Source organism: Momordica charantia (genome assembly GCF_013281855.1).
Source record: "Momordica charantia cultivar OHB3-1 chromosome 11 unlocalized genomic scaffold, Mcharantia_2.0 BLBB01000011.1, whole genome shotgun sequence".
NCBI classification, from domain to species: Eukaryota; Viridiplantae; Streptophyta; class Magnoliopsida; order Cucurbitales; family Cucurbitaceae; genus Momordica; species Momordica charantia.
Genome location: NW_028275159.1, coordinates 22132559 through 22146119, shown reverse-complemented (window position 1 = coordinate 22146119; position 13561 = coordinate 22132559). Strand labels below are relative to the sequence as shown.

Genomic DNA, 13561 nt, shown 5'->3' with positions numbered 1-13561 from the left:
GCTAGGTTTGTTTTTCAAATTTAATTTTAATCTGGACCGAGTTATTTAAGTGTTTTCTTATAAGAACCATGGATTTATAGTTATTTAAGTGTTAATTAATATTTACGAGCTAAACACTAGTTGAATTAAACTAGAAATAGATAATAGTATAGTTAAATTCATTTAGACATTACTTATCTCTTTTTAGGAATTACTTCTCTCTAAATTTCTTGTTCAACACAGAAAATATTTAAAGTTTAAATTCTCTACCAGTTCTTGGTTGAATAGTTAAATTTTTTGTTGATAAGCTTCTTTTTATTTGGTTAAGTATGTGGTTTCCAATGTTGATTTTTTAATAACTTTTAAAATTTAGTCCTTATTATTTTTAAAGTTTATATTAGACTTTGAGGGGAGAGAATAAAATATGAATGCATCGATCGACTCCACGATGTGTAATTGTTTTCAGTGAGTAATTGAGAAACAAGAATGAGTCATGTATTATCTGTGTGATGAAGATAACAAGGACTGAGAGGAGAATCAACACCCACCGGAGACGGGGAAGATGACGGAGATCTAGATGGAATAGGCGATGACGGTGGTAGGTCATCCTCCAAAGGAGTTTCTTCATGAGGTGGAGCCATGGGCTAATATGAAAAAAGTTGTTGTTTGATTTACTAATAATAATTAAAATAGAATTTCAAAAGTGTTGGAATTCCAAAAGATGGTGACTTTTTCACATGTACTAATATAAAAAGGCATCTTATTCTATCAATTTTCCTCAACATTCGAGCTCCATTTTTTTTAGTTCTCTCTCATTTTATTGTTCTTAAAGTCTCTCTAATCTTGAAAGCAACAATATACTTGATACGTTCAAGTTGACACGAAATTCATATATCAAAGCTATTTTTCAATTCGTAAGTTTGTATGGTTACAATATTGCTTTGATAAAGTTGAATAATAATGTTTGTCGTATATTAAAATGTGTATATCTTCCAGGAAAAAAAAATCTTCAAGAATGTGTATTGGTTATTAGTTCTTTTTAATTTTTTTTTTGTTATTATTGTCTTTTTATTTATTTTACAATTACTATATTACTATGTATTCTATTTTGTATTTGTTAATATTTTGTGTTGTAATAAGTAATACTTCTTGTAAAATTATGGAGCAAAATGAGGCACCATGATTCACGAACAATGAGAAAATACGAGTTTGGACAAAATATAAAATTGAAATATAGAATTAAAAATAGAAAATAGAAAATGCAATTTCTCTTCAATTTCTCTTTGAAATTCAACATGAATTTTTAACCAAAATCCACTCTCAAATGAACCGTGAATTTTCACTATTTATAGGCAATTTATACAACCATAAGGTGTTACAATTGGAAACTAATCATAGGTAGAAATAGACACATGGGACATTTGAGAATTAAGCACCTGGACATGGTTCAATTTGACACTTTGGAGACATTAGGCAAATGTGAAGAGGTTGACACATGGGTTAGGGTTTATTTAGACATCTATGTTTTTGACACCTAAGATTGGACATCTATTTAATGTTCATAATACTCCCCCTTAGATGCCAATGTTTATATGAAATATGCCTCGTTAAAATCTTACTAGGAAAAAAACCCTGTGGGAAAAAAAATCCTAGTGGAGGAAAAAGAGTACATATTTCATATAATCTAACAAACCCAAAAGAATACAATAAATTATGTAAATATCATTTGAGATCTCTGAGCCGCCGTATTCCAATATCGTGTACCAATCTTTCAAAGGTTGCTATAAGTAATGCTTTTGTAAATAAACTGTCAGGTTATCCTTCAAACAAATATGTTAAATATTATTGATGTTGTCATTTTCTTCAAGATCATGAGTGTAGAAGAGCTTAGGTGAGATATGTTTTGTTCTATCCCCTTTAATATATCTTTTTTTTTATTTGAGCTATACATACTGTGTTATCTTCATATAATATCGTTGGAAGATTATTAGAAGACAAGCCACATGTTCCACGAATGTGTTGAGTCATTGATCTTAGCCATACACATTCTCGACTAGCCTCATGAATTGCAATAATTTCAGCATGATTTGAGGAGGTAGCTGTTACGTCCTTTTTCACTGATCGCTTCCTCCACATTTGAACAAATAACCTGTTTGAGATCTAGCTTTGTGTGGATTAGATAAATATCCAACATTTGCATAACCAACTAGATCAAAATTTGATTTGTTTGAATAAAACAAGTCCATATCAATTGTACCTCGAAGATAACGAAATATACGTTTAACTCTATTCCAATATCTTTTTGTTGGAGAAGAATATATCTAGCTAATAAATTAACTGAAAATGTTATATCTGGTCATGTATTATTAGTCAGATACATAAGTGCACCAATTGTACTAAGATATGGTACCTCAGGACCAAGAAGTTCTTCATTATCTTCTTTAGGTCGAAATATATCTTTCTTCACATCAAGTGAACAAACTTTCATTGGAATGTTCAATGAATGTGCTTTGTCCATATAAGATCTTTTTAAAACTTTTTATGTATAAGTTGATTGATGCACAAATACCTCATTTGCTAAATGTTCAATTTTCAAGTTAACACAAAATTTTGTTTTTCCGACATCATTCATTTCAAATTCTTTCTTAAGATACTCTATTGCCTTTGAAAGCTCTTCACAAGTTTCAATTATATTCAAGTCATCAACATACACAGTTATTATAGCAAATTCTGACTGTGATTTCTTTATAAAAATACAAGGACAAATTGGATTATTTTGATATCATTCTTTAAGCAGATATCCACTTAGGCGATTGTACCACATTCGTCCTAATTGTTTTAATCCATATAATGATTCTGTAACTTTATTGAATAGAGTTCTCGAGAACTTTGGTTATACGTTTCAGGTACCTTAAATCCTTGAGGGATTTTTATATATGTATATATCATTATCAAGAGATCCATATAAATATGTCATGACTACATCCATAAGATGCATGTCAAGACTTTCAAACATAGTCAGGCCAATTGAATATCTCGGTGTAATCACATCCACCCCGGAGAGTAGCATGAGTTGAGAACAAAAATGGCAGAACACTTTCAAATTTTACGGATGCCAGCTGAGGTGTATACAACACAATCCCTGGAAACCAATCATCACAATAATGAATCAACCTCGTGATTGGCAAATATTCAAGTTTCGGAGCAGTGACTTTCACACGTGCGAACAAACGACCTCGCATAACCAAACGTTGGAGAAGTGGGCAGCTTTTAAACATGTCTCCCTCAAGTTTCACATAGCTATTCGATTCATTATTAATCTCAAGAGATTTCAAAAACTTCCTTCTTGTTTCTTTACTCTGGTGTTGTGAGTTGTGATTTAGTTATAAAGATATAGCACGAGACAATTAATAAAGGAAGTGAAGAGACAGTGGTTTGGTTTGGAAGACGTGAAGTCATTGATCTTTATGGGTATCACCAAATTGCTCGAGAAGACCAACAGTTTTTTTGCTTGAAAAACGTAGTCTTTTAATTTTTTGTTTCTTTTTTAACAATAGGGTTTTTTAATTAGTTTAGTGTCATGTATTTCTTACTAAGTTAAATCACACACTTGTATGATTTTGGCAATAGTTATTATTCTCGATAAAAAATAAGCCCTCAGGAAATATGAAACATCTCCCGAAGTTTTTCAACAAATGCTGGTAAAGGCTACTTATCGGGAAAAGTTCGATGACAAACTTAAACCAATAAAGCTATCCCGATGTTTTGTAATAAGGCGTAGGGATTATTTTTACTACTCGGCCCGGTATTTTTAGAATTAAACTATCAATAAGGGTTTGAGACAATAGTTTTTTAAAACTTCAGGAGTGGTGTACTTATCCCGACGTTTGAGGGATAAATATTGTTGCAAACTAAAGAAAATAAAAAGTACCCAACATTTTTTCAGAAAATGTCGGTAGAAGTTGACTTCTCCTGATGGTTTGTAAAAATGTCAAGAGATTTTGACCTCTCCCAACATTTTCTAATATCGACAGGGAAGTCCTTTTAAAGTCACTAGCCTCCCTTTCTTCTTCATTCTGTCGCGATAATGCCCCCCCCCCCCCCCCCCCCCCCCCAGCGTTTTTCTTTCTCTATGTACCTCGCCTGTCACCTATGCCTCCTCCTCTCCTGTGGTGAGTTTTTTTTTTCTTAGTGTAAATTGTAAGTTGTGGAAATTCGATGAGAATTCTTGAACTTTTTGGGAGCTGGGTTTGAACCTAAATTTGAGCGTAAGATCAAGGAAGTTCCAAATTAAAGTTAGGACGTTTCAGTTCATTTCGCTATGTAGAATTAGTTTGAGCATGTTGATGTTGAGTTTATCAAACATCTTCGGAAAAGTCCACTTATCTTGACGTTTTTTGAAAAACATTGATAGCGCACTTTGTGAGCTACAAATCATTAGACTTATATTGGAATTAATTATTAGTTTTCGTTTCTTTATGATGTTATTTATGCACCTAAGATATATTTTGTAGGAATGAATAATCGAGAGAAAACAAGACATAAATTGATCAAATTGAGAGGAAAATCATAGCCCGAGTGATTATAGTCAAAAAATCGGAGGGGACAGCGCCACGACGCTATCCTAGAGCGTCGTGGTGCTCCGAAGTCTTAATTTCATGTTTTTTAAATAGTGTAGCATCATGACACTGCCACAACAATCTTTTATAAAAATAGGGTTGTGCAGCTGTCAACAAGGAGGAATTTTGGAGATGTTTTTTGGCAGTTTGGCTTTTTCGCCAATTTAGAGGGCAACGAGACCATTGGAGAGCTTAGAAAAGAAATTTTCAAGGCTTGGGATCGTGGAGATCGCTTCGGGGGCGGACGATTGACATGTCAAACGTAATTTCTTCTAATTTCCCTTGATTTTTCTAGTTTTGTTATGGAACTCTCATTAGGATTTTATTATTTTACATTTAATGTGAGTAGTTAAACATATTGTCTTAGGGATTGATGTAGCCATTGAACTTTATGAATTGATTGTTTAATTCTTTTGATTGAATGATTATGAATTTTCTATTTATGTATCTCTATGCTTAATGCCTTTAATCTACTGGTCATAGATTGATTGATCTTAGATTTTAAATCATACTCTCGGGAGAGGTATGTAAACAGTGCACAAATCTTCAATCTTGAAGTGAATTTTGTATTATTGATTCACTTGTATTATACAATGGTTTGTGGCTCTTTTATCAAGAAAAAAAAATGCTTACATCATTGGGCTTTCAAATACAGATATTGGGCCGTTGGGTTTCTATCATTATACAGGCCAAGTGATTAGCCTTAACACCACCCTCAAGCCAAGGGAGGGGGGAGCTCGTTGAACTTGTCGGTGAGGTCGTGAAAATGAAGAGGCGACAGCAGCTTTGTGAGAAAATCGGCGATTTGGGTAGTCGATGGTAAGTGTTGAACTCGAACTTGTTTTGAAATTACAAGGTCTCTACCAAAGTATATATCAATTTCAACATGCTTTGTCCTTGAGTGAAAAATAGGGTTTGAGCCGAGGTTAACTGAGCTGAGATTGTTGCACCACAGTATAGGAGGTTGTGAGATGGAAATTTGAAGCTCACAAAACAAGGTCTTCAGCCATACAAGTCCAGAGGCAGCTAGGGCTAATGCATGGTATTATGCTTCTGTGCTAGATCTAGAAATAATTGATTGCTTTATCGGGAAAAGTTAGGTGTAGATATTGCATTAGCCTCAAGCATTTTTGTCCGTTGTAGTAAGTTAGTGATGTATTTTGATTGAGAAAGAAATTAACTATCAGCTGAGTGATAAGATACTTCAATGTCCAAGAAGTAACTCAATTTGCCCAAATCCTTTAATGAGAACTTCTGATTAAGGGTGTGAATTAGTTGTTGATTTCAGATGGCCTATTAGAACTATGTAATCCACATATATTAATTTGTAGCAACAATTATTGTTTTGAAACCTGAAAAATAAGGATGGGTCTGCGTTGGAACCAACAAATCTAAGAGAAATAAGGAATGTACTAAGCCTTTCAAGCCAAGCCCGTGAAGCTTGTTCTAGACCATAGAGTGCCTTACGGAGTTTGCAGACATGTTGTTTGACGTGTGGTTGTACAAAGCCTATTGGTTGATCCATGAGGACAGTTTCACTTAGGAGACCATGCAAAAATGCATTATTAATGTCTATTTGTCTTAGTGTCCATCCATGTGCTAAAGCCATAGTTAATAGTACTCTGATTGTTATAGGTTTAACCACAGGGCTAAAGGTTTCAAAATAGTCTATGTCTGCAGTCTTATGAAACCTTTTTGCAACTAGGTATGCTTTGTATACCTTAATATAGACCCATATGTATTCCTTTTTATCGTGAAGACCCATTTGCATCCAACAACTTTTTGATTGGTGGATGGTGGTACTAGATCTCAGGTTTCATTTTTCATTAGTGCAGAATACTCTTCCTCCATAGCTTTTCGCCAGTGACTGTGTTTCATAGCTTCCTTGGCAGAGGTAGGTCCTTCTTCCTTGTAGTCAGCTAGATAGATTCATGGTTTGAAAATTACATTATTTGCACGAGTTACCATAACACGAGTGTTCACAAATGTTCTAGCATTAGATATTGAATTGGGTGCAGGTGGTGTAGATGAGGTATTTGGTGTAATTTAGACATTTGTGGGTAGAGGTGAGGAAGAAATTGTTGGGTTCTAGTTAGGACTGAGAGAGATGGGATTAGGGCTAAGTGTTGAAGAATTAGTTGATGGTGTTGAGGATAATGGAGAGCTAGGATTTCGACTAGGTGATGAAGCTAAAGGAGAGTTAGGGAGTAATACTGTTGGGTTAGGTACAGTAGGAGAGGAAGTGTTTGTTAAAATTGGTGATGTGGAAGTAGGTAGAGTAGGAGAAGTAGAATGAGTAATAGGGGATATAGGTACAGTAGATGAGGAAGAGAGAATAGGTAGATTATTTTGGACTGGGATCGAGTTGTCAGGCATAGGGAAAGGCGATTGATGAGATTTGAATGGAAACTCTGTTTCATTAAAGGTGACATGTCGTGATATGTATAACCGACATATAAGGGAAAGGCATTCGTAGCCTTTATGGATGCTGATGTACCCAAGAAATATACATGGGTGGAACGAGGTTGGAGTTTGTAGTTGTTATAAGGTCGAATGCATGGGAAACAAAGACAACAACCAAAGGTTTTAGGAAAAGATAGGATGATTTTTTATGAAAGAGCTTCTCTAGTGGACTAATTATTGAAGTGTTGGTGATGGGAGTCTATTAATGAGATAGACAGCCGTTGAAAATTCATTGTCCCAGAATTCTCTAGGCATTGAGGCTTGAGAGAGTAGGGTTGGGTCCATTTCAACAATGTGACGATATTTGCGTTCTACAATTCCATTTTGTTGTGAGGTATATGGGCAAGAAATTTGATGTTCTATTCCATTTGACTTTAGGTATTTAGTAAAGGCTTGGAACTCACCTCCACCATCAGATTGGAAAGTTATATGAGAATTAAGTCGTTTTTCAATCAAGGTTTTGAATTGTATAAAGGCTAAGAATGCTTGAGATTTATTTTCGAAAAAATAGATCCAAGTATATTTGGTGAAGGCATCAATGAAGGTAATATAGTATTTATAGTTGTCTCGGGAGGTTTAAAAAGCTGGTCTCCATAGGTCTGAAACTACTGATTGGTGAGGTGCAGTATATATAGTTTGAGAGGGAGAAAAAAGAAGACAATGGCTTTTGCCAATAGGACGTGCAAAAGAAAATGAGTACTTTTTATTAATATGAATTTTGGGGATACAATCATGAAAAACTTTTTTTGTAATTTCAGTAGATGGATGGCCTTACCTACTACGCCATATATCTATAAGAATTACAAGTCAGTGGAATGTAGGATTGAAAAGGGACAGTAGTGTGAAGGATGTGGCTTGGAAATGAAAAACCTTTAGACTCTGGTGACGATGCTGTTAACTTGAATGAATAAGGTCCATCGTGGAGATTTCTTTGTAGGAGGATTATACCAGATGCTTGGTCTTTGACAAAGCAAACATTTGGGTTAAATTCAAAATAAACTTTATTTTCTTTGCGAATTGGCTAACACTAAGTAGGTTTTGGTCACTGAAGGAACATGTAGGAGATTATGTAAATAGAAGATATGATTTGATGGAGTAATAAGGGAAGATGAGTCAGAGTGGGTTATAAACAAACCTGCCCCATTAGTCGTATGAATCTGCGTCCATCTGTGAATTCTTTGCTATTTGTGATGTTGTTCATGTCATTGGTGACATAATTTGTTGCACCCGAATCTGGATACTAGTTAGTATCCTTGTTTAATTCAGGTGTCATTAGCATAGCTGACATATTTTGATGTTGAGGATAGGCATTTGAATGATGCGGTCTAATATTATGAACACTTCCTGAGTTTGGTAGATTTGGTACTCGAAAGTAGCACCTATCAGCTGTGTGGTCGAATTATGACAAATCTGAAATTGTACCCTATTTCTTGCACCTATCATAGTATTGTGAGTTGTGGGATCTATGGTTATCATTTTGTGGAGCTGTATTCTACTGATGTTGCATGAGATTTGATCCTTTGGGGTTTGCACTGTTGAGTCTTTTTCCATTCTACTTTCAATGTGATAGAAGTAGTGATGTGACTTCTTTGATTGAAATTGAGCTTGTTTTGGCTGTGATGATAGAACTAGTGGATTCGAATTCTGGTCCCAATCCTGATAATATGTGATCTTTAGTAGTGATAGCTTTGCATGTCACTTTCAACGAGTCAATGAGGTTCTTAACTTGGCGCATGTATTCTTTCAAGCTAAGATTGCCTTTGCGTATATTTTGTAACGATATATTTTCAAGCTAAGATTTGGGGAGAACATGCAATAATTACTTCCTAATCTTCTGAAAACTCGATGGATTTTGACGTCGCCAATTTCCTCCACCCACTCAATGTTGAGATCTCATCATTCATTTAAGTCCTCAAGATTGGGGAAATCCTCCACCCACTCAATGTTGAGATCTCATCATTCATTTAAGTCCTCAAGATTGGGGAAATTTAGTCGTGAACGTATGCCATAGCTTATAGGTGGTGCAATCGTGGCAGCCGGATGGTGAAACACGAACAAAACATTATGGGAGGTTCATTTTTTTTTTTAAAGCTATTGACCAAATTAACAATTGGCAATGGGAGGAGTAGCCTATGTATATATATTATAGATTTTAATCGAATCCCATTTTTGGATGGGATGGTCGTTTGAGTGTTTTTAGTTCTGATACCATATTAATAGAGATGAGATTCATCTCAGAACTAATTAGGAATGAGAGTTGTAGTTCATCTCTATTATAAACTATTATTAGGTTCTTTATCTTTTTAACGTGGGATCCGTTAATCTCATTCTCATTCCTCATTCTACGTGCTCTACATATTTATTATATATACTTTACAACTTTTATTCTTTCTTTCTCATCTATTAATGTTATACTACTTTTTTCTTGTAATAAAGAGTTTATACAATTTTATTAGTCGATGTGATTTTATTATAAAATGTTATAATTAAAATTATATATATGTTTTTTTAATTCTATTTTGTTATTTTTAATCCTCCGCCTCCTCTTGGAGGATTGAAGTTAGAAGGTCGCTAAAAGATGAAGAAATTGCTGAATATATTGAATTATTGGACAATCTGAATTTGGTTTTGTTAAATGATGAAGACACTTTCTTGGAATCTGAATAAAAATGGGATTTTTCTGTCAGCTCCTTATGTAACTCTAAGGCTCCCTCTGCTGCATTACCACGAGATTTTTACTCAAAGCTATGGAATTCTGGTAGCCCCAAGAAGGTTAATGTCCTCTCATGGATTCTTATGTTTGGCAAGGTCAATACAACTGAAATTATGCAAAATCATCTGCTTGTGTTTTTTTGTGTAAACTCAAGCGAAAATCAGCTGCACACTTTCTTTTTCTGCCCATTTGCAGCAACCTGTTGGTCTGCCTTTTTTGGTATCTTCAACCTACCTTGGGTTATGGACAAGTCAGTCTCGAACTTGGTTTTTCAGTTACTGTTTGGTCTACACATGAATCCTAGAGCTACATTACTTTGGGTCAACGGTCTTAAAGCCCTTATTTATAAATTATGGTTCAAGCGCAATCAAAGGACCTTCGAAGGGCTAAAAAGGCATCCGTTGGAATGTTTTCACATTGTCAAATTCAAAGCTTCTCAATGGTGTGCTCTTTCCAATCTTTTTGTCAATTACTCACCTAGCATGATTGATTCTAATTGGGATGCTTTTAGCTCTCTTTTGTAATTTTATTTATTTTGTTTCAACTTTATGTGCTTTGTATTCATTTTTTTTTGGCTTTTTATTTTCATTTTTTTATTTTTTATCTTTCTCACTCCTTTGGAGTTTGTATCCTTGAACATTTTATGTTGTTTTTCATTCATCAATGAAAAGTTCGTTTCCTGTTAAAATATATATATATATATATATATAAAATTCATTATTAATAAATATTATAATAATATTTTATATTAAAGGATGGTTGTTCTAATAAAAAATTATTTTATTTGATCTAATTTTATTTTAATTATTCATTATTTATTAATATAAAATAAATTGTTATAATAAAAAAATATTTACTAGCAATAATATTATAATAAAATAAATTTTAAAAATGTATTATTATTGTAATTTTTCAGTACATTTATTATTATTGTAATTAAAAAAAGATTAGTATTTTTTCTATTTTGAAAAAAAAATTAGTATTTGTAATTAGGTAGAAAGAAGAAAATGGTATACTAAATTTGATTTTGATTCCAATTTTAGATAGTCTTAGTAAATAACATAAAAAAAAATTTCTGATTACAATTTCAAAAAATTTACGATAAAGAGAATAACATTATTCTTGGTAATAAGTACAGGCCATTTTGAACTTCGACTCCTGACCAAAGTTTTAAATATAGATGTCCATGAAAATGTCGAGGTCTCAATTTCATGGAAATGTTGACGGAAATATCAATAAAATGTCGATATAGATGGATATTTCTGTAAAAGTTAGAAAAATTAAAAAAATCGTAAAAAATATTTAAATGAACAAACAAACATTTTTCTGTTTTTAAATTAGTTAAAAATAATTAATCTTAATATTATGTATATATTAGTGATATCTTATTGATATTTTTCATATTTTATGTACTGGAAATGTCGATTTACAATTCGTGTCGATGTCGAACCTATGAAAACATGAATATGTCGGATATTTAAAACCATACTCCTAACATATCTCGACCACTTTCCAAACTTACACGCAGGTGTTGAAATTCCCCCTTAGTAGGCGTGGGCAATATCACTAAATTTTCAAAAGCTGTTGAAATTTAACGAAGGTATTAAATATCGAGGCCAAAACAACACCCCGAGTCTCAACGATTTCACCATATAATTCTTAAAAAGTTCTCGAACCTTTTCAAATCAAATCTATTAGATTTGTTCTAAGAATTTGTTTTTTCAAATCAAATCTATTACCTAAATTTCAAAACTACTAGATAAAAATAGAGGATTTGAAATTCTAAAATTGCAATATAACATTTTAATACTTAATATTTTGATAATTTACTTAAACTAACTCATATTTTAGATTTGGAAATGTTGTAATCTAATCGGCAACCGGGTATATTTGAATCTTTCAAAAACTTACTTGTGCTTAATTTTCATCACTTTTATTTCATATTTCTACATATTTTGGTTTTGTTCCATGCTTAAATCCAATTTTATTGCTTTTATTCTAGAATAATTTGGCCTTCTCCAAATGTCGAACTTGAAGAGGAAGAAGATGGAAGAAGACGACAGAATCAGCCTTCTCCCAGATTGTCTTCTTCGTCAGATTCTCTCCAACATAAACATAAAACAAGTTGTCCAAACTTGTGTTCTTTCAAAACGGTGGAAAACCCTTTGGACTCATATCCCCGCTCTCAACTTCTTGGATGATGGCTCCTACGGTAGAGTTCATTCTAATCACAAACCAACATGTTTTAAGCACTTTGTCATCAGAGTTTTATCTGAACACCGCGGTGAACATATTCAAAAACTGAGTTACGTTGGACATGATGACCTTTTAGCAGAGTCATTGATATGTCATGCACGGCGCCACAATGTTGGAGAAATTTACATCCATACCTACGTTAATGGTTTTCGTAACACGAAACACTGTTTGTCGGGATGTTCATCGCTCACTGTGCTGAAGATTTCATGTGGGGTTGCGGATTACTTGGGAGCCTTGGCATTGCCATCCTTGAAAGTTTTAGAGATTGTGAATCGTCATTGGCCGGAGGATCAGAACGTGAAGAAGAATAATCTTGATGCTAAATTTGAAGACATGTTCTCCGGCTGTCCAAATTTGGAATCTTTGGTTTTGAGTCACCATATTTTTAGGAGTGCTACCATTTGTGCTCCAAAACTTTACAACTTTGAATTGTGTGTTTCTTCTATTTGGGGGTTGACTTCGCACAAACTTGAGTTACGTACACCCAATCTCAAAAGTGTCAAGTTTAGCAATGTTTTACCCACTATGATCATGTGTGATGATTCTGACTTTTCCTACCTACACAAAGTGAATATACAAGTTGAAGATTGTTATTTTCAACCCATATCAAAAGGCAAAGACTCAAGTAGTAGAAAAAATTTGATTCAAAATCTCATTGAGTTGCTTAGAGTGTTTCGTAATACAAGGTGTTTCACACTACCTCTGAATTCATTACAGGTATATATATAAATCATAAATTCCATCTTCCATTTTTTCTTGTGCATTATAATTGTTAAGGGTAACGGTATTCTAAGTACCAATGTTATGATATTCGTTTTGGGCATAATCCACTTTGTTAGCGTTACCTTGCAAACCCAAGGATATTTTGTCTATGCATTTTCCCAATTATAATTTTTTTTTCTTCTTTTTTTTTGTTAATAAGTTTGTCAGGTGGCCACTTCCTAATTTAAAACATTTGAAGTTGAAAACAAAGATACCCACCAAGGGGACTGCCCTAGACATTCCAATTAGTATATTGGCGTATTTACAAAACTGCCCCAATTTAGAAACTTTGGCTGTTCTTAATGAGGTAATCCTTGTCTAATCTCTTAATTTTGTTATCAAGTAATTAAATTATCTATTTACATCTTTCACATGGATTTACAGGACGAGGAGATTCCTTTATCGAAGAGAAAAGATTGGCGTTTCTGATCAATGCCTTGCACAGATCGGAGGAGGTTCTCTTCAGTAGGTTTTTTCTTTTTTCTTTGTTCTTCATGGGTGATTTTTAGTAATTTCATACTTAGGGTTATATGCTTATTTTAGTCTTTTATTTTGAATTATAGCTTAAAAGGGTTCTTAGTTATTTTCTTCAGCTTCTCTTCTCCTCTAATTTTTTATGAAATCCAGTCACATGGTGGATAATACTAATGAACATGTTACTCTTATTGACATTTAGAATAAAGATATATATGTTGCAGGAGAAAATTGAAGATACTAATACATTTTCAAAATTTTCTTCTTATTAATCCAATGATGTTTTCTGTTTCTT

At 33.4% G+C, this 13561-nt stretch overlaps 1 protein-coding gene and 1 long non-coding RNA gene across 2 annotated transcripts; both read left to right on the top strand.

The window, feature by feature from the left end:
• The first annotated feature begins 5271 nt into the window (after window positions 1-5271).
• Window positions 5272-10462, top strand: LOC148208325 (uncharacterized). Its single transcript, XR_015788960.1, has 3 exons — window positions 5272-5417; window positions 5511-5640; window positions 9749-10462. It is a non-coding gene; the product is annotated as an uncharacterized LOC148208325 (long non-coding RNA).
• A 736-nt stretch (window positions 10463-11198) lies between these two features.
• On the top strand, window positions 11199-13090 carry LOC111012079 (F-box/FBD/LRR-repeat protein At2g04230-like). Its single transcript, XM_088120004.1, has one exon. The coding sequence runs from the start codon at window positions 11797-11799 to the stop codon at window positions 12757-12759; it is 963 nt and encodes a 320-aa protein (XP_087976130.1). The 5' UTR covers window positions 11199-11796; the 3' UTR covers window positions 12760-13090.
• The last annotated feature ends 471 nt before the right edge of the window (window positions 13091-13561 follow it).